The sequence below is a fragment of the Podarcis melisellensis genome (genome assembly GCF_964234715.1).
Source record: "Podarcis melisellensis genome assembly, chromosome: 9".
NCBI lineage: Eukaryota > Metazoa > Chordata > Lepidosauria > Squamata > Lacertidae > Podarcis > Podarcis melisellensis.
In genome coordinates this window covers 77,544,004-77,565,142 of record NC_138541.1, presented here as the reverse complement: position 1 = coordinate 77,565,142, position 21,139 = coordinate 77,544,004, and the positions used below count along the sequence as shown (strand labels likewise).

The 21,139-nt window shown below is 45.2% G+C and overlaps 1 protein-coding gene across 1 annotated transcript in view; it reads left to right on the top strand.

The window, feature by feature from the left end:
* Positions 1 to 14,830, top strand: part of SCAPER (S-phase cyclin A associated protein in the ER) — a 211,624-nt gene extending 196,794 nt beyond the window's left edge. Inside the window, exons 30-32 of the mRNA XM_081925815.1 lie at positions 7,562 to 7,753; positions 12,693 to 12,744; positions 13,965 to 14,830. Of these exons, the coding sequence (XP_081781941.1) occupies positions 7,562 to 7,753; positions 12,693 to 12,744; positions 13,965 to 14,068 (348 nt within the window). The 3' untranslated portion in view covers positions 14,069 to 14,830. The remainder of the gene's footprint in view (positions 1 to 7,561; positions 7,754 to 12,692; positions 12,745 to 13,964) is intronic.
* Positions 14,831 to 21,139: the final 6,309 nt, after the last annotated feature.

Sequence of the window (21,139 nt, the reverse complement as noted above, 5' to 3'; positions counted from 1 at the left end):
ACCCCAGCCCCCAAACAGGCAGCTCTCTGCAAGCCGTGGGAGCCCAGCGCTGGCTCCCGCTGCTTGCGGAGAGGTCCGCGAAGCCTGGACGCGCTGAGCTCAGTGCGCGCAGGCTTCGGCATGCAGACAACTCTCCGCAAGAGAGGTCCACGAATCCTGGAGAGCAAGAGGTAATAATGATGTGCCAATAGCAAAACCAAGAAGGGAAGACATTTATAAGAGGTTCTGCAAGCCGTAGGTCCAGTAGAACAGAACAAAATGCTCAGACTTCCATGGAGTGGGAGTGCCTGAAAGAGGAGTGTTTTGCACATGTTCAAATTTTATTCTTATTTTTATTATTACTATTATTTTATTTATAGCCCGCCCATCTGGCTGGGTTTCCAAATGCTTTTCAAAATTGTGTTGTCATAAGTGTACTAGATATTACCAAGGCGTGTGTGTAACCCAGTTGAAAGCTGCATTCTGGCCCCATATAGAGGTCTGGGACTGGTGAATTAAGTTGGTTTATTCAGGGGCGGACCTTGTTATTGTTGTTGTTTAGTCGTGTCCGACTCTTCGTGACCCCCTGGACCACAGCACGCCAGGCACTTCTGTCTTCCACTGCCTTCCGCAGTTTGGTCAAACTCATGCTGGTAGCTTCAAGAACGCTGTCCCACCATCTCATGCTCTGTCGTCCCCTTCTCCTTGTGCCCTCCATCTTTCCCAACATCAGGGTCTTTTCCAGGGAGTCTTCTCTTCTCATGAGGTGGCCAAAGTATTGGAGCCTCAACTTCACGATCTGTCCTTCCAGTGAGCACTCAGGGCTGATATCCTTCAGAATGGATAGGTTTGATCTTCTTGCAGTCCATGGGACTCTCAAGTCTCCTCCAGCACCAGAATTCAAAAGCATCAATTCTTCGGCGATCAGCCTTCTTGATGGTCCAGCTCTCACTTCCATACATCACTACTGGGAAAACCATGGCTTTAACTATACGGACCTTTGTTGGCAAGGTGATGCCTCTGCTTTTTAAGTTGCAGTCCATTGCTTTTCTCCCAAGAAGCAGGCGTCTTTTGATTTCGTGACTGCTGTCACCATCTGCAGTGATCATGGAGCCCAAGAAAGTAAAATCTCTCACTGCCTCCATTTCTTCCTCTTCTATTTGCCAGGAGGTGATGGGACCAGTGGCCATGATGTTGTGTTGTTCTTTAATTCCTCCTCACTTTCTGCCATCAAGGTTGTGTCATCCGCATATCTGAGGTTGTTGATATTTCTCAGGAAACAGATCAGGTGATCAGGCACTCCCATTTCTTTAAGGATTTGCAGTAGTTGGTTGTGGTCGACACAGTCAAAGGCTTTTGCATAGTCAGGGGTGGACCTTGGTAATATGCAACCCTGTGGGAGGCCAAACTTTGACACCCTTCCCCCACCCCTTGCTGTGCCGAATTAACCTGGGTTTAGGCAAGAAGGTGCAAGACTCTGGCAGGGTCCTAGAGCCCTCCTACCTCCTTTCCAAACCCTGGTAAGCACTTGCCTGGCTTTGGAAAGGAGACCAGAGAAATTGGAAATTGCAGAGTATGGAGAAAATGAGAGATAAAGTGCGAGATTGGTTACATTACGCTCAGATTAAGGAAGTTTTTAAACTTGACAAAAAGTTAGGGTTCCAGGTGGAGAAATCGAAGTTGGAAACGGAATTGTTAGAGCCTAAGACTAAGGTACTTTCAAGAATGTACAACTTGCTGTTAAAATGGAACACACAAGATGAAACGGTAAAATCGGCTATGATAAAGTGGGCACAGGACATTGGGCATAATATTATGTTTGAGGACTGGGAAAGGTTGTGGACTACTGAATTTCACTGCATGCAATGCTTTGAAAGAAAATGTAATGAAAATGATATACAGATGATACATGACCCCAGTCAAACTTGCAAAAATATACCACTTGTCTGATAATAAATGTTGGAAATGTAAAGAAAATGAAGGAACATTTTTTCACCTCTGGTGGACCTGCCCTAAAGTGAAGGCTTTCTGGGAGATGATATATAATGAGCTGAAAAAGGTATTTAAGTATACCTTCCTTAAGAAACCAGAGGCCTTCCTCTTGGGTATTGTCGGCCAGAGGGTGTTAAAAAAGGACCGAACTTTCTTTCTGTATGCAACAACGGCAGCAAGGATACTCGTAGCCAAGCACTGGAAAACCCAAGATCTACCCACACTGGAAGAATGGCAGATGCAACTGATAGAATACATGGAACTGGCTGAGATGACTGGCAGAATCCGAGACCTGGGAGAAGAGAGGGTTGAAGAAGATTAGAAGAAATTCAAGATTTACTTGCAGAAACATTGTAATTTGGCTGAATGTTAAGAAGGATGCTAGATCATAAACAACTTGGCACCACTAAATTAGATGGAGTTATGAATATAAGTAATATTTAGGGGGATTTTTTTTTTTTTTTTATAATTATGGGATTATTCTTAAAACTTTAGGGATCTGAACATAGGGCATCTGAAATTAGAGAAACAACAAGAGAAAGTTAGATATGAAGATTGGAAGCAAGGTGATAAATTGCTGGGAAATATTATTGGGATGAAAATGGGAGCGGGAGACGTGAGGGAGTCCAAAGAAGCTATGAAACTATGTCAAGAGATATGTGATATTGTTTATTTTTCTGTATTGTATTTAAAAATGCCAATAAATATTTTTTTTTTTAAAAAAAAGGAAAGGAGACCAGAGAGCTTTAGGACAGTCAAGAGGCTGTCAGTGCTGTCACGCCTCCTTCCCAAAACCGGCCAAGCGCTTTAAGAAGGCACCCTCCTCAGCTGCATGCCCAGTGCGGCCACAGTTCTTGTGCTGCCCCACATCCGCCTCTGGTTAATTCTAAGGATTTCTCTTCCATCCCTGCTGACATGCTTCCAGTCTAAGGACAAGAAGCAATAGGAATGGGGAAGGGAAGGGACACGGATGAAGGGCAAAGATAAATCCAGAAAGGTCTGGAAAGCAAGATAAGGCTTAAATACCATTGCGGGAGCCCATTGGATGTCATGGGAGAGCATTCCTATGATAGGGAGCAGCCAAAGAGAAATGGCAGAGGTGGAAAATGGAAACAGAGATGCAGTGCTTTGAACAGAAATTTGTGGCAGAGGAACAAAGAAAACCATAGAATACATGAAGAGAGGAGGATGTTGATTCTAAATTCTATGATTTAGAATTTTAGGTAATGGAACTGCAAGCCATATGGGGCCGTGTAATCTAGTGGAGTGTGGATGGATGCATGTGCAATAATTGTTTAAGAAGAGGGTCGTAATTGATCCCAGAAAACAAAGAAGAGGAGGGATTGCTAACCCTGGTGCAACTATTGCAAAGTGTGCCGTTGATAAATTGATGTTATACAGGCTATTCTTTTAACCCTGTCATTCCCAAAGGACTGCATAAATGTACTTTAACTAGTGACATGAAAAGAATATAGCTTGCAGTTATGCAGAAACATCCATCATGACCCATTGACACTGATGTTGTAGAGTATATCTGAATCTCCAGTTTGGCTGCTCCCTTTACTCTGCTGCAGGCCTCTGAATGATGGCATCCCTCTGGTACCATCAGTATCCAAGATGCACCAGTGAGAGCTTTAGAACATGGGTGCAGCATTGATTTATAATTTTAAAGACACTCCCTGACACAGGACACTACTCAAACCTTTCTTAGGAAATGATAATTTGCAGGCATGCATACCCTTAGATCCCATGGGCTTGTAAGAACAAAGTTTGAAACTGTGATACTAACTGCTGAGTCAGTTTCTGGATTCAGGTTGTGCATGTTACACCACTTCTCACTTTGTATTTATATTTACAGGTCCCCACCCCACCCCCACAAAGGCAAAAAGTTGAATATTCGTTTTCAACTTTAAGTAGTTTCTGCTTGAATTGCTAACACAAATATTCACAATGGAATGAAGCAGAAACTAGCATGGTCCTTGTTCAATAATAATATGCAAATTCATTAAGCATCCACAATTCTTGAAAAGCAAGAGGAATCAGTCAAAGTAATTCAGCTTTCTTGGGACCCTGTGGCTCTCCTTAAAGTACCCCTTGCAACATAGGCATTTGCCCCTCCCACGCGGAAGTGATTGAACTTTGCTTTTTCTCATTGCTCAGCCAACTCATGAGATTGTACACATGCTTTAAATCTCACCACTGAGTTTAACTTCTAGAAGGGAAAAGGCAAACATTAATACTTCACAGCAAGTGGAGGTATTTCAAATCATGCTGGTCTACAAAGGATTCCAGATCCCCAGTGAACTGGCTGCCAAGTGGCTACTGGGCTAAGTTCAAGGTGCTGGGTTTGGAGTGTAAAGCCCTATGCAGCTGGGGACCAGGATGCCTGACGGACGGTGTTCTGCAGACGAGGTCCGTTCACACAATGTAGGAACTGGACCTTTGGCACCGTGCCGCCTGCCCCTCGGAATCCCCTTCCTCTGAGTATTAGACAGGTACCATCTCTGTTTTCTTTTTGGCAACTACTGAATACCTTCCTCTTCCAGCAAGCCTTTTAAGTTGATATCTTTCTCAGTCTGTGTCTTTATTGGAATTGTTTTTTTAAGATACAGTGTTTGTTTTATCATTTGTTTGCTGCCCTGGGCTCCTTTGGGAGGAAGAGTGGGATATAAGTATAATAAACAAATTCCCTATCACTTGACTTCCTATCACAGTATCAAAATCTTTTGCTTCTGACACCACATTGCTCTTTGCCAAGAATTTTTACAAAAAATACAGATAAATAATACACAATGGCTGGTGAAATAATAATAAGTGCATTTAGGGGAAAGGGGGATGTATCTCAGATTTTCTTCTCTCATATTCTCCCTCTTTTCCAGAAACAATCTTGATTTTATCTATCTATCTATCTATCGTCTATCTATCTTATCTATCATTTCATCATCTGTTCCCTGGTAAATCACCATCCTTCCCTTGCTATTGTGGGGTTTTGTTTTTTAACTTTGTGGAGCTGCCTTTTTAATGTTTTAATATTGGAGTGAGTTGCTATTGCTGCTGTTCTTCAGGCTTCCCTCTCCAGGGTCTTTCAGAGTCAAAACTCTGAAGGCAGATTTGGCCGAACCCCCTCATCTGTTAGAGCTACACATTAGATGGTGAATCTTCATGCAGAGGAGAGCTGCATGTGGACATCCTCTTTCACGGTTCCCAAGGCAAGGCCTGTCTGGCAGGTGCGTTGGCAGCAAGGGCTGGGATCACGCACCCACACAACCCGTTGAGACATGCTTGAAGTGGATGAGAGGGCTCATCTGCAAACAGACACACAAAGAGAGATGCATTTAAAACAACTTGCAGCAGCCAGAAGAAAGCCTCCAGTGCTGTATATTAGAGTGGTTCTTCTTCTGAAAACAGGTGTTAACACACACATACCCTCATTTTCATCTCAAAAGGTATACTTTGCTTGGTCCTTCTAGTTTCATCTGAGTCCCTACAGTAGAAAGGTGGAATTTGGACCATAATGTGAACTGTAACTCAAGGTACTCTTGAGTCAGAGGCAAGGTGGTTTGGATCAAATGCTACTTTCTCCCACTCTGGCATGGAATGAGGAAGAGTCGCTATTTCCATTTCTTTGTTAAGAAGGTTATTGTTCCATTGCATGCTTTGAGTTGTAACAGTTTTAGTAGCCATGTTGAATAACATGAAACCAGTTGGTGCAATAAAACACCAGACCAACAAAAATCAACGCCTTCTTGAACATTAACTCCAAGTAATGATACTGTCACATTATCCCAGGCTTAAATATGAGACAGAGGGGAAGATAAAAACATGTTTTCAGGTTGTCTGTGAGCTTGTTTTAGGGAAATGTTACAAATCAGGCATAGGGTTCAGTAGGTCATGTAATGGAGTTCAGGATTCATAAAAGGAGAAATTCTGGGCATTGGGAGGGACATTTTGTGCTCATCACTTACAGTTGCTTCAGTGTTGTGAATCAGGATCCATTTTTTAACCATGGGAGTAGTTAATTTCTCCCCTAAAACTACACATTTATAAGGAAATGAAAAATCAAATCAAAAATAATGATTGAAAATACAAAATGGAATGTGCAGCATTGGTCAAAATATTGTTTCAATATAACACTTTTAGTACTTTAATAAGACTTCTGCTTCAATGGGGTCCCTTCAGGATGTCAGAAGAGTGATGCCTTAAATGCAGTGTACCTGCTCACATATTTGGCTGTCTTTAAAATTCCATTTGGATTTAGGAGAATTAAGGGGTTCCTATCTGTGTTCACTGAAGGGTTTTCAATTTCATTCTGCCTATTGAACTAAAAAATGTGAACTATTACTTTGTTGATCTTGTTCTTGACCTGAACTGCATTACGAACTCAGAATGTGTTCTTAGTGAATTGTTAAAAGTTCTTTGAAAACTTGTAAATCCCTGTAATTTATGTTCCTCTGGTCTCCATCTCTTCTTTTTTCCCTTCTGTTTTTAATTTGAGTACTGTTCTGTCCAAGTGTGCATACTTGTAAAATGCTGGTTTTTCAAAGTACAATTTATGGTTGCAACCATAGGGTTTTACAGCAGTCCTAAAATTATAATAGATTCCAAAAAGCCAAATTTGGGTCAAGCAGCTCTTTTATATTATTATATAATATATTATAAAAATATTTTTATTATATTATTATTATTATTGTCATCATCGTCAACTTACCAAGTTTCCCTTGTCTAGCTCTGATGTTGACGATTATGGAAGAAGCTAGTCACTTAAGAGTTTCTCTGGAAGATGCCATTAGCAGCTTCACTCTGTGGCTCAAGATGTGTACTGTTATAAACCCTGCTCACATGACAGCAGTTCCATTTATCTAAACAATTCCCCTTTTAAAGTCTATGGCACTGATAGAAACTCAGATAAAAGAGCAAATGGGAGGATCTTTCTGGCTCTGTGCATCCTGAGTCCCACTGCAGTACAGCATGCAGTCTCCTTCCCTTTTTGGTTTGTGTCGCTCACGGGCGTCTCTCATCCCCCCCCCAACACACATCTGGAGAGGCATTTGATAGGAGCAGCTCCCATTTTCTGACCATCTTTGAATCCTGTTTCCTGCCCTCCAGCAGCTTGCTCTGCCTGCCTGCAGGTATTCATCGCCTCTTTGCAATATTTCCGTCTCGTTTATGACACCTTGAGTGAAAAAGTGTAAGATTGTGTTATTATGGTATAAGGGAGAGACGATAGGGTGCAGCAAGAGGGAGAAATTAAAAAAAACATGGAAAATGGGGTGGGAAGTTGACAAAACAAAAAATTATTATGTATTGGAGTGTATATGTGAACTTTATGAAAATTTAATAAAATATAATTGGGGGAAAGATAAAATTAGTTTCTCCTGTGCAGTTACTGTACATGAAAATAAACTGTGAGGACCACATTTTGAGCTTTAAGGTTTTTGTTTTGTTTTTAATCAACATGTTCAGCTTGGTTTTCTCTCTGTTAACATTTTTCTGTCACCCTTGTGCCTTATTTTGCTCTAGCTTCCTCCTTCCAGCTGATCTGGGAAATCGGCCCCTGTTCCTCTCATGTTGTGCTGTCTCCATTTCCCAGGTGATTGTGCAGTCGGGCCGCCATCCCACTGTCCTGCAAAAGCTCTGCCAGCTGCCTTTCCAGTACTTCAGCGACCCTCGCCTCATCAAAGTGCTCTTTCCCACGCTCATAGCTGCTTGTTACAATAACCCCCAGAACAAGGTGATCTTGGAGCAGGAGATGAGTTGCGTGTTACTCGCCACATTCATCCAGGTACGTGGTTTGTTTGTGTATCTCTGCTTAGCCATTTCTGTGCCTATGAAACAAATATGCATTAACTTACAATAAAACCAGGGTTTCTTTTCTTCTCTCTCCAAAATGAAAGATCCAACATGTGTCCAAGAGTTTTTCCCCTTAAGGAGCAGACATATGCAGAGTAATGTTAATATTATGTTCCATTCTTATTTAAATTAGCAGGACTAGTGAAATGTTGAGGAACTTATATTTAATAATGGATGGGCAAGTCCTTAAAGCCTGCAATCCTATAAGTGTACATTTTTATATAATCAGACTCAAATGTAAAGATAAATGAAGTACATATATACACAGAGAAACAATGCTTTTTATCACAGATTTTGACTATTGATAGGGTTGGCAACAGTGTATACCAACTATGCTAAATATGCAAAGTTTTAAAACTCTAATTTATGAAAGCAGCCATTTCTGCTTACTTGAACTGTGCATGTTTGCGATATCATTCTGTATCCTGTAATTTTGTTTAAAAATCAGGTGCTACACACTTATATTATGGAATTACTATTTTTTCTAATTTCTGAATGTGCCATGTTTTAGAATTGTTGGAAGTAATAGCTGTGGAGTGTTTTTTTCCTTCATAGCTGATAGCATATCTCTGCCACCCACCAAGCCCTCTGCTTCTTCCCCTTCTCTCCACCTCCGAGGTGCTTGCAAGGAAGCTGAACTTCAGGGGTTGTGCCTGGACAACTGCAGCCAAATGACGAAAATTAAGCTTGTTTGTTAATTTATCCAAACAGGCTAAATGCCTGAAGACTAAATGCATCGTCAGCTTTTAGGTAGTTTACTGCTCAAGATATTAGGAATATAGAAAGTTGTTGTAACATATGCATACATAACTGAAACATTTTAGCTCCTGAAACATTTTTTAATGCATTAAACAGCAACAGCTTGCAAATTTTTTTTTTAATGCTTCTGATAGCACTGTTCAGAAGCAGATGCTGCAAGAAGAGCCCCCCCCCCGGAGTGCTGGTCCTTATGTGGAGAAGGAGTTGTTTGCTTTCCCAGATAAGCAGCTGGCAGTCAACTATTTGATTTGGAAAGTATATCATAAATAAAATCAAGCTTAATTTTACTGAGAATTGATTTAGGTACTTCAGCATTTTGATTTCTGGTCTGCATGAACATATCCAGCTCAGCAGCCTGAAGATATGTTTGTTTCTCCCAGGCTTTGGGGGAATGGTTTAGCCATCAGAAACAAAACTCTAATATAGTAATATTAAACAAACAAACAAACAGGCTGTAGAAAATGCAAAAAAAAACTCCCCCACCAGATACTGTGAATGAAAAACAGGCATGCATTTGTTCTTAAATTTCAACTTGCTATCATGGGGAGACACAATCTGTGCGCCTTCCTGAGGCAAATATCCTATTTATTTCAGCAGGGAGAGTCCTCCCTCTGCGGGGGAATGTGAGATAGCTGACCCCAGGATTGGAAAATAAATGTTTACCATATGGAAGAAATGGGGGAGGAAAAAATGGTCTGGTTGCATGCATCTGGGGCTGTATAAACATGCAGTAAAATACAGAAAATGTATAAATGTCTTACTATTAGTAAAACATCACCCTTGCAACCTTGCTGCTGTATGGCGTCTTTCCTCTTATTGTCTAGGACAACAGCTTTTTTTTCCTTTTTGTTCCTAAAACTACTTATATTAAAATAGAAGATGGTATTACTTTAGCAAGAATGTTTGAATTCAGCTTTCACCTGCTGCCTAGGGAATCATTCTCTCTTAGTTACATTTCATAGGGTACATAATCCAAGCATTAAAAGCCCAGAATTATGGTCCTCATGTTGACTCCTGAGAACATGAAGTAAAGATGCCTTAACAGGACTGAAATAGGGCAAAAGCACAGTGTGCCTTAATTACCGTATTTTTCGCACCATAGGACGCACTTTTTCCCTCCTAAAAAGCAAGGGAAAATGTGTGTGCGTCCTATGGAGCGAATGCAGGCTTTCGCTGAAGCCTGGAGAGCGAGAGGGGTCGGTGCGCACCGACCCCTCTCGCTCTCCAGGCTTCAGGAAGCTATCCGCTAGGAGTGGGAGACCCAGCTCTCCCACCGCTAGCGGAGCGCTGCATTAATCCCGAAGCTTGGGGCGTGCGGAGCTCAGCGCGCCCCAAGCTTCTGGGTGCCGGCAAGGTCTCCGCTAGCCCTGGGAGAGCCCCGCGACGTCGCGCGGCTCTCCCAGGGCTAGCGGACCACTGCGCTAATCCAGAAGCTTGTGGCGTGCGGAGCTCAGCGCGCCCCAAGCTTCTGGGTGCCGGCAAGGTCTCCGCTAGCCCTGGGAGAGCCCCGCGACGTCGCGGGGCTCTCCCAGGGCTAGCGGACCACTGCGCTAATCCAGAAGCTTGGGGCGTGCGGAGCTCAGCGCGCCCCAAGCTTCTGGGTGCCGGCAAGGTCTCCACTAGCCCTGGGAGAGCCCCGCGACGTCGCGCGGCTCTCCCAGGGCTAGCGGACCACTGCGCTAATCCAGAAGCTTGGGGCGTGCGGAGCTCAGCGCGCCCCAAGCTTCTGGGTGCCGGCAAGGTCTCCGCTAGCCCTGGGAGAGCCCCGCGACGGCTAGCGGAGACCTTGCCGGCGCCCAGAAGCTTGGGGCGCGCTGAGCTCCGCACGCCCCAAGCTTCGGGATTAGCGCTCCGCTAGCCGTGTCTAGGCTGCGGATAGCAGCCTGCTTCCCGGAGCGTCGGGCGCCCTGAAAGCAGAGCTCCCGGCGCTTCGGGAACACACCCGCAGCGTGGGGACCCTTGCAGGAGCTCCCCGCAAGGCTCCCCACGCTGCGGATAGCAGCCTGCCGCCCGGCGGGTGGGGCGCCCTGAAGCAGAGCGCCCTCGCGCCAGGCATACATCCGCAGCTTGGGGAGCCCTGCAGCAGTTCCCCGCAAGGCTCCCCAAGCTGCGGATAGCAGCCTGCTTCCCGGAGCGTTGGGCGCCCTGAAAGCAGAGCGCCTGGCGCTTCGGGAACACATCCGCTGCGTGGAGAGCCTTGCAGGAGTTCCCCGCAAGGCTCCCCAAGCTGCGGATAGCAGCCTGCCGCCCGGCGGGTGGGGCGCCCTAAAGCAGAGCGCCCCTCACGCCAGGCATACATCCGCAGCGTGGGGAGCCCTGCAGCAGTTCCCCGCAAGGCTCCCCAAGCTGCGGATAGCAGCCTGCCGCCCGGCGGGTGGGGCGCCCTGAAGCAGAGCGCCCCCCGCGCTAGGCAGACATCAGCCAGCCCCACAAGCTCGGGGGACAGCAGGGAGGCGCAGCGCCACTATCCCGCTGTTCCTCGACCTGGTTCGGTTTCCCTGACCTGCTTTTGGGGGGAAAATAAAGGGGAAATTTTTTTCCTTTATTTCCCCCCAAAAAAACTAGGCGCGTCCTATGGTCCGGTGCGTCCAATCGTGCGAAAAATACGGTATACCATCCCATCTCAAGGAAGCATTTGTGTGTCAGGAGTTCCTGCACTGAGCTAATTTGTTGGGTCGGGTTCCATTTAAGAATCTATTCCCATAAAATATCTCAAAAGCGATTTTACAGTAAGAACATCAACCATTTTTCAAAAATCCATGTGCACAAACAGTGAAAACACAATAATATATTGAAAGATTTGTGCCATGTAGAGAAATGATTCATTTTTCAGTCCATAATAGCCTTAAGCCAACAGTTCTATCTTTAAACCCCTCAGGAGAGTAAGCACTGCCATTTGTTCTCATTTGTTGTCTAAGACACTTTGCAATTCTCTTATCATTATTGTTGCTGTTTATTTGTTTGCAGGTTTATAAATGAATTCACAACCAAAAGCTACCAAAGTAGTGTACAAAAAAATTACAAAATATTACAGACACATTAAACTAAAAGCAGTATTAGTATTTCTACAGTTGTACAATTAATATTTCCGAATAGGACTGGGTCACACTACAGGTAAAGCCTTTTTAAAAGTGTTCAATATCCACCTAAATATCAGGACAGTAGGGGCTCATCTAATTTAAGCTGGTAACTAATTCCAGATGACTAGAGCTGCAACACTGAGGCACCTGGTCTCTCGCACAGGCCAGACCCGACCCCTGGGGCATGTGGCATTACCAGCAGCGCCCCATGTGAGGAGAATGGCTATGAGGCAGGAATGTGACCTGGTATCAGTTGCTGCTGCTGCTGCTGCTGTTGTTACTGATATTAATTGATCAGAAACTCTGGAGACTGGCTGCCAGTCAGTGTTGGCAACCCTGCACTAAGTGGACCAGTGGTCTGACTGCGTATACAGCAGCAACGTATGCCTGAGTCAAAAAAACCACCTCAGCTACCACTGCAAACGTTTTAAAGCAGTTTGTTGTTGATTTCCAAGCTGCTGTTTCCTGCAGCACCACTGAGAGCTTTCCAGTCACTCCACAAATACATAGGCTGATAAGGTCCTCTAGCCCAACCCCTGCAATGCAGGAATCTCAATGGAAGCATCCCTGGCAGATGGCCATCCCAGCTCTGCCTGAAAACCTCCAGCTCCCGAGGGAAACAGTTCCAGTTGTTTTGGTAAATTGTGTTCAGCAACAGAGCTGCATTGCATTGCCTGAGAAGTCTTACAGTAGAACTTCTCTTGGTGATTCAGGCCCGCTGCATTGTACACACTTTTGTACAGTGTACAATGTTTGTCATACCCACTGAAATCAGTGGACTTAGTTGGATGTCCTCCAGCATGATGACTTTGCGTCCTGCCTTCAGGGCTGGAGGCTGCACTCCTCTGATCATCAGCTGCTGGGAATCACAGGGGGGGGGGAGCGCTGTTGCCCCCAGGTCTTGCTTGCAGGCTTCCCTTGGGCATTTGCTTGGCCCCTGGGAGGACATCACTCTTTTGTAAAATGGCGTGAGGGGGTGGGGTTTGATCTTCCCTCTGTGGTGCTGAACATTGTTGGGTTTTGTTTCTGTAGGATTTCACACAAAGTTCAAGCCAGACAGATAACCAGTCTCCCCAACAAAGGGGTAAGTATAATATGGCCCATTGGGAATTGCATAGCAGTCGTGCCTTGTAGCTTTTAGGAGGCAAACAGACCAAAGTGTTGATTGCATCCTGCTCCTCATGGATCAGGTAGCCTCTGTCCTTGAGGGGAAGTCATTGCCTTCTGAAAGAACCTGGGAGAACTCTTCATAAAGAAAGGGATTGTCAGCCAAATAAAACATAGCAACACAGTGCAGCCAGAGAGTTACCAGGTGGTATTTGAATGTTGATGGCATTGTGTGGAAAATGATTGGCCCACAGCAGAAGGGATAAAGAGTTGTGGGGTGCTTTGAAGACTAACAGATTTGTTACTGGCATAATCTTTCATGGACTTAACAGAATTTCTTATGGAGTAGGCTTGGCCCAGCGATAGTCAAGATGTTGCAGATTCCCAACTCGTAACATTGCTGATCATTGGCTGTGTTGTCTGGGTCTTATGGCAGTGCACAACATCTAGAGGGCACAATGTTGGCCACCTACCCCGGAGCCAGCCTATGGTGCTTATGCTGTCATTTTCAAAGCAGCTGTGGGGATACCTGTGGCCCTGCAGATGGCGATGGACTCCAGCTCTCATCAGCCTCAGGCAGCATGGCTGAGGTAATGGATGACAGGTCTTGTAGTCTTGCAACAAGGAGAAGTCCTTGCACCAATTTATTCTTGCTTTATAAGGGGTTGGACTAGATGACCCTTGGGGTACCTTCCAACTCTACAGTTCTGTGATTCAATGGGACAACTTCATTGGATGCAATCCATAATTTGTTTATTAGAAGCTTCCTTCCCATTGATTTTTGTACCACCCAGAAGGATGATGCATCTGTTTTTCAAAATTTTAGAGATTATGTCTCTCCTATGTGCAAGGTCTATGCATGCAGGCCAAAAGAATGCAATCAGTTTCCTTAATAAAACCTGGCAACTGACTACAGGACTGTCAACTTCCTTGAATGTTGCCCACCCCTGCAAGGGGTCTGCAGGGGCATCGGAGGGGGCCAGGTGCACCTCTCTTCTCTTCAGTTTCTTCTTCTGAAACGTTGACCTGTTCTCCAACATATAATGGGGATGAAAATTTAATTTCCTGACAGAAAAAGAGTCATGTCCAGCCATTTTACTATCCAGAAACAAAACATACACAAGCATTTTTACCCTCCTGTTTTTTCATTTTACAACAGAATAGTTATGATGACGTTCTTTGTTCCTTGCTTGACAGAAAAGATCTTCAGTTCTCAAGATTACCTTGAGCTCTCTAACCGGTTCCCTCGCCAGACTTGGGAAGAGGCACGACAGTTCTTCTTGAAGAAAGAGAAAAAATAAGCGGTGTGCGTGTGTTTAAACTTTGAAAGCATCTTACCTTTTCCCGTTATTAAGTAATTTGTTGTTCTCTTTAAGAAGGTTTTTTTAAAGATCCTTTTATACTAAAAATGCGTATACTGTAGTTATATATATAAATATAATTTGCACTATTTCAGTCAGAAGAACTGTACATACTTTAAAATCCTGTTTATGGCTGTTTTGAAAATAAAGAGATTCCCCCCCCCTTAATATGTGCCACATCAAGGATCCTTGTACCTTGTACTCTGTGGTGTAGCATGTCTGTAAAGCTGCTGATTTTTGTGTCTAAATATTGGCAATGGGCACAATAGATCAAGAAGTTCCATTGCACTGAATGGGGGCTGTGCTAGAGAGTTCTAACACTCTCTTGCTCCCGTTCATTTCTGTGGGCTTTTGTGCCAGGAGAATTTCCTAGTGGAATATATCCATGGTTGCGTTCTGTATAACTTGTAATAAAATAATTTATTCTGTTTCATTGTCGTTTTGTATAACTTTTTATACAATGCTCCTGGTATATTCAGTTATTTAGAAAGCACAAAATCCTAAATTTAGATAAATAAGCTATGGAAATCTAACCCAAATGCTTGGCAAAGCCATTTAAGACTCCTGGGCTTTGTGTCCAGTTTACTTTACATTTTGTGGGAACGTTGCAGAAGAATGTGTACAGTCACAGCAATTGTTCTGAATTGTCTGTATATGGCAAGAGTTTTCACTAAACTTATTAAAAGCAATATCACAACTGTTGAGGTCGTTGTTGTTGTTTTTGTTCTCTACCTTGCAGGAAACTCAGCATTAGAAATCTGACCATCGTGGCACCACAGAGAGCTGCCTTATACTGAGTCTGAACTCTGCTCCATCTAGCTCCGTATTATTGGCAGCAGCTCTACAGATTTTCAGACAGGAGTCACTCCCAACCCACCTGGAGACGTCAGGGGTGGAACCTGGAACCTTCTGCCTGCAAAGCAGATGCTCTTTCTCTTTGTTCAAACATGCCTGGCCCCTGGAAAAAATGTTAACTTCTACTGCATAGCCTGCTCAGCAATGAAGTTCACTGGGTGACCTTGAACCTGTCACCCCATCCTGGCCTCATCTCCCCCACAGGGTTGTTGTGAGGATAAAATGGGAGCAGGGAGGGAATTGTGCGCCTCCTTGAAGAAGGGCGGGTTGGAAAAGAAACAACCACGTCAGAAAACACAAAAGAGCAGCTGACCAGAGAGGCCTTATTTCTGACCCTCTCTCCCACTTCCACAATCACCATCTTCCCTTCCATTGCATTTGTTGAATGAATTGATAGCCCCCTCCCTTCCATAAGTATTTCCAAGGATTAAAATATCTCAGTTATGCAACCCTCTAGCACTTCCTTCCATATTCACATATGTTTCAGAGTGGTTGGGGAAAGGATCCATCTCATACTGTTTTTTAAAGGCAAAAATGTTCTCACAGGAAATCACAGCTGTGTCAGAACAGATGTAGGGGACAAGAACCAGAGTGCATCTTTCCAAAATAGCATTGCAGTAAGCAGCAGTATCACAGAGGTAAATTCTGAAGTGAAGCTACCATAGAGAGCCACCCCCCCCCCATTCAGCCATATTTGCAGGCACACAGAGATATCAAAGAGAAGCAGTGATCCTATGCTATAGTTTCCTGGGGAGAAGCTCCATTGAATTTGGTGGCACATCTAACTGTGTAGGTTCAAATTGTAAAATGCAGTCAACTTTTAAAAAATGAGTTTGGACCCTCTGAAATGCAATGTTTGGTTTTTAATTAGAAATACAAACTACCTTGCCCTGTGGTCATTTTGGACAAGCCTACCCCCACACACCTGTCAGTCACCTGACATCACAGTGCCAGTTGAATCAACATTAGAAAAATATTTGTGGGCATGACTCTTTGGGACTTGGAGTGAGCGCCATCCCAGCAAGACTTGCTGCAAGCAAGTTATTACAGCAAACTCTGCAGTGCTCAGCCAATAACAGCGGAGCTTGCTGTCTCCCCCCTTCAGCAGACAGCAAGCTTTGCTTGCCAAGAAACCAGGAGCACATTCAGGCTCCTGGTTTTTCCTTTGCAGCCGGGTCTTACTTGCTCCACACCTGATGTCACTTTTGTCAGTTGTAAGGCTGTGGGTGTGGTTTGACGGAAACTTTGTGGGCCAAGGTGGGACCTGCGCAAGACCTAGTTGGGTTCATAGACCAGAGGTTTCCCAGCTCTGTGCTGGTCTGAAATTTTAAAAACTCATGAAAGGAAAGGAAAGTAGTATTCAGTCTTTGCTTTATTATTTTCATTCTCTTTTAATACAGTGGTACCTCGGGTTAAGAACTTAATTCGTTCTGGAGGTCTGTTCTTAACCTGAAACTGTTCTTAACCTGAAGCACCACTTTAGCTAATGGGGCCTCCTGCTGCTGCTGCGCCGCCGCTGCACGATTTCCGTTCTCATCCTGAAGCAAAGTTATTAACCTGAAGCATTATTGCTGGGTTAGCGGAGTCTGTAACCTGAAGCGTATGTAACCCGAGGTACCACTGTACTGTTGCCCTTCCATCCCAAGATGTCTGATTTAATGCCTATAAATTTCATCTTGGGATCTGACTATCAGGAAATGACTTCAGAAAGCCACAATGAGCAACAAAATGGAGTTAAGTGTCCTGGTAGAATCAAGAATCCATGATACAGTTTCCTGCAAGAATAGACCAAAAAGGAAGGGACTGGAGGCATCTGTGTGAGTACTGACAAGTGGGATTTGGACAATTCCTTTCGGCACCTTGACAGAGATGCTCGCAGGTGTTCCTTAATCCTGTAGCAGGAAAAGATAGCTCATTAAGCCCATCTAATTGCGCACAGCACCATGAGGTTGGGCTTGGTTTTGAAAAAAGGCAGAGCTGTGCAAAGAAGTTTCCCTCCACCATTTGGCTTGTTTAAAAGGAGATCACCCAGATAACAGCAAGAATTCTCTGCTGGTGGCATTTTCCTGCAAGATGTAGCCTGAGACAAACTGTAGAAATACTTTTGATCAGGATAGGTTTGCTAAAAAGCCGTAAGGCGGCCTTCCAAGAAACCACACCAGGATTGCAATTTTTCCTCAAGTCTCATTGCTTGATGGAAACATGAGGGGGACACAGGCGTATCCAGGATTTTTTTGGGGGGGCAGGTATTTTGTTAGGGGGGCAGAACCTGTTTGCTATGTATTTTTATTTATTTGTACAGTATTGACTTGGGGGAGCAGCATCAGGGAGGGGTCCCTGTCCCCCTTGGAAGAGGAGGGTACACCCTTTGCCAGCCTAGTGCCCTCCAGAAATTTGGGACTATAACCCCCATCACAGGCATGCTGACAGGCTGAGGGGAGTTGCTAGATTGAAGCATCTGGGAAGCACCAAGCTGGGAAATGCTGGCAGGGCAATAACCCATTCATAGGTGTGTTTATCTGGAATTAAGCCCCGCTGAGCCCAATGGTGTAAACACCTTAGTAAGTGGATTCAGGATTAGTAGTTTATAGAACAATCTTAAGCACGTTTACTCAGTCCCTCCCCCTGGGGCTCAGGGGGGCTCCCATCTTTGTGTGCAATAAAGCTTGAAGTCAGAATCTTTCCACACAGGTCCATGGAGTTCCACGGCCAGCCCTACCATTAGACAAAAGGAGTTTGGTCAAAGCAGCTTCTGAAATTGTTGTATGTGTTTGTGTGTGTGTTTATTAAAAGATTTTCCATAAGTAACAAAAGTACATTCACTGTCACAGTTTTCAAATCGTAGAATTCTTCATACAGGTCAGTTACAGTCAGTTTGAGACATTTTTGTTGAGGGGGAATGAGAAGTGGGGAGAGGGGAGAAAATAAAGAGAAAAAATGGTGGAAGGGGGCGAGGTAAGGAAGACAGCAAACTTTCATTCTTTACATGGTATACGAGTGGCACTTTTTTGACAGCGTCACATGGATAAGTGTCATATTTTTGTTGGCAGAGCAAGAGGTCAGAGGGCCCAAGAAATGGTTGGTTGCAGTTGATCGGTTGCAGTGTGTTTTGATGGGGGGGGCGTTGCTGGCTTCAGTTAGCCATACTGATTTGTATGTTGTCTGGGGGGTGGGATGGGTCATTGTCTTGTTGGGCTGTGTATGTGATAAAGGGAAGCCCCACGGGGTGAAGGCATCCTCTTTCACTTGTCCCTGTGGTTTCGTTGGCTAGTTTTTCTAGTATGGCGATTTCCCATACAGTTTGGTACCAGTGGTCCATGGACGCTCCCAAAAGGTCTCTCCAGTTATGACACTCCTAGCTGCTGTAAGTGACTTAAAAGTTTTTTGTCATGTGAGTGTGCGTTATTGTCTCAGAAGTTATTTAGTGGGACCAATTCTAGAGTTCTTTCTATTACCTGTTTTATTATTTTGCAGATTTATTATAAGACAAATATCCAAAAGGATTGAATTTTTGGGCAATCCCACCATATTGTGGAGGTATGTGCCCATGGCAGCACAGCCTCTCTAGCACCTAGGTGAGGTTCCTGGGTTCATCATTGCTAGCTTACATGGTGTTAGGTACAATCTGTAGATAAGTTTCAAAGTGAGTTCCCACCTGTTGGCTGAGAGGGCTTTAAAGGGTGGTTTAGTCCACAGCTTCAACCATTGGGTTGAGTTTATTTCGTACCCTATGTTGTGTTCCCATTGGTCTTTGCTTGTGGTATTGAAGCCTTGGAGCTGTGTTTCTTATATTGCTGTGTCACTCTGCTGACAGCAGTTTTTCAAAGTTAGTCAATGGCCTAGTATGTGCCGCCTTTGTTTCTGGGTGGTTTAAGAAGGCATGTAGTTGGTGACGGGCCAGCCAGGATATTTGGTTGTCTCCTAGTTCGTTCTGTGTTTTTGTATGGGGTTGCCATTTTTGTAGAAGTCTGTTAGGTGGTGTAGGCCTTTGGCTTGCCATATCCTCATTTGAAAGCTATGTGGAGCCGAGGGTGGTAAACCTGGGGGATTAGCAGGGGGAGGGCTGGGGACAATCTTCCTACTTTTTCTTTCCATGCTTCAAGCATGGTCTGTGTGAACCTGTCATGTGTCATGGAGTTTTCTTTAGTTTGTTTTTGGAGAAATTGATACAGTGAGGTGGGGGTGTTTCCAATTATACCTGTCTCCATTGTTTCATTTTGTCTTCTAAGATGTATGAGTTTATTTGGTGCACTTGGTTGTCGTTGTAGTCCAGTTCTATAATGGGAATTCCCTTTTTCTTTTGAGGAGGGAAGGTGGCTTTTGAATGAGAAGATAAACGAGTGTAGTTTTTTCTGCCACTTATGGAGTTGGGTTGAGGGGATCCAAAGTGGGAGGGTTCGGAATAAGCAGGTTATCATTTTGATCATGGCTAGTTTGAGAAAGTGACCTTGGTTCTACTCCATCTCCTCAGGTCTTTGTTGATTTCCCACCAGAAAGGTAGTTTTGAAGGTAGAGCTTGTTGAGGTTTCTGGTAATTTGTAGCCCTATGTATCTTAATCTGGTTCAGCAAAGTTTTTCCTTTGTGATGTCAGTAATATTTTTCTGAATTTAATTGGGGGGGTAGTGTTGAAGCACATAGACTCTGGTTTTGCAAAGTTCACCTATAGGCAAAAGTGTTGAGTTGTTTTGGTTAAGGTGGTTAAAAGAGATAATCATTTAAAATAATTAAAAATAATAAATGTTAAGCTTGGCCAGCGACCAGGATGCCCAATTCAAAGCGGGGGGGGGGGAGACCTCTCCTGTTTTGCCTCCCCTCCCTGGGTGCTCCAAGGCTGGTCCTGGGGGCAAGAGGCTTCCCTCCAAACTGAAGAGGCAGCTGAGCCCCGCAAGGCTGGAGGGCCAAGCCCGGCTCGGGTCCTGGCTGGGGCTTCCCTCCCTTGCGCGTCTCGGTCCGGCGCCACTTCGGGGAGGGAGAGTCCCAGGGGCAGAGAGAAGCGCCTCCCGAGCGCCGGGCCCGACGCTCCCTCTCCAGCCCCAGTCCACGTGTTCTGGGCGGGATCCTGTCCTGGCCGGACCCTCGGAAACGCCGCCGTCTTTCTCGGCTACGTCGCGGCTCCTTCCGAGGAATCCCCGCAGCAGCCCCGGAGACGCGGCCGCCCAGCGCCGAGGCCTCTCCGCTCCCCCTCGGCAGGCGATGCCAGCGCAGATAAGGAGCCGGCGGCCCCTCCGCCGTCTAGACGGGAGCCGAGCGCCGCCGCCTCCTGCGCCCCGGGGACGCGCAGCCCCCAGCGCGCCGCGCCTGCCGCGGGCACGAGCCCGGGGCGCGCCCAGCCGCCGCCCTCTTGCTCCGGCTCTGGCCGGCAGCGGCTCTGGGCTGGCTCGGCTCGCAAGCGGCCAGGAGCGCGCGCCAGACTCTTTCGCTTTTGACTTGTTCTTACCTTCTTTTGGTTTCCTGGGCTCGTATTGTTGCAATTGTGACAAATTTGTATGATATGGTGGAATAGAACTATTTCTTATAAATAACAATCAAAGGCTGATTGCGGCTTTGCTGAGGCTCCTTCTCAGGGAGGCTGGGGGTCCCAGGTCAGCCTAGCTCTGTGGGGCGCACTGGCTGGTCGCAGCTTGCCGGGTTTCGACTGGGGGTCTCCCCCCCCCCCATGGCCTGAGGTTCTGAGGCACCCAAGAGACAAAGTGACAAGGCTAGAAAGCAAGCAGATCACCAGGTGCAGGTGGCACCCATCCGAAAGTTCTGAAAGGGCTGGTCATCTAACAGATATATCTCTATTGCCCCTAAGAACAGCCTCCATACCCAAGAAGCGGAAAGTGGCCGGTGTGAAATCAATTTCAAAAAGGGGTCCAGGAAGGTTCCAGGAAATTACAGGCTAGATCATGTCTGTTCTAGGAGTACTAGTGGAAAGCATGATTAGAGATAGAATTAGGAAGCACACAGAAGAACAAGTATTGCTGCAGAAGGACCAACCTGGCTTCCACAAGAATGAGTCCTGTCTAACTTTTTGAGTGTGTCAATGTTGCTAGGTAAGATCCAGCCCACATTCTGTGCTTAGGCTTTGAAACATCTCCCACCTTTAGGGGAGAGGAATGTACAGATCTGAGAAGTGGGTTCCTCCAAGGATCAAGAATAGGAACTCTGCTTTT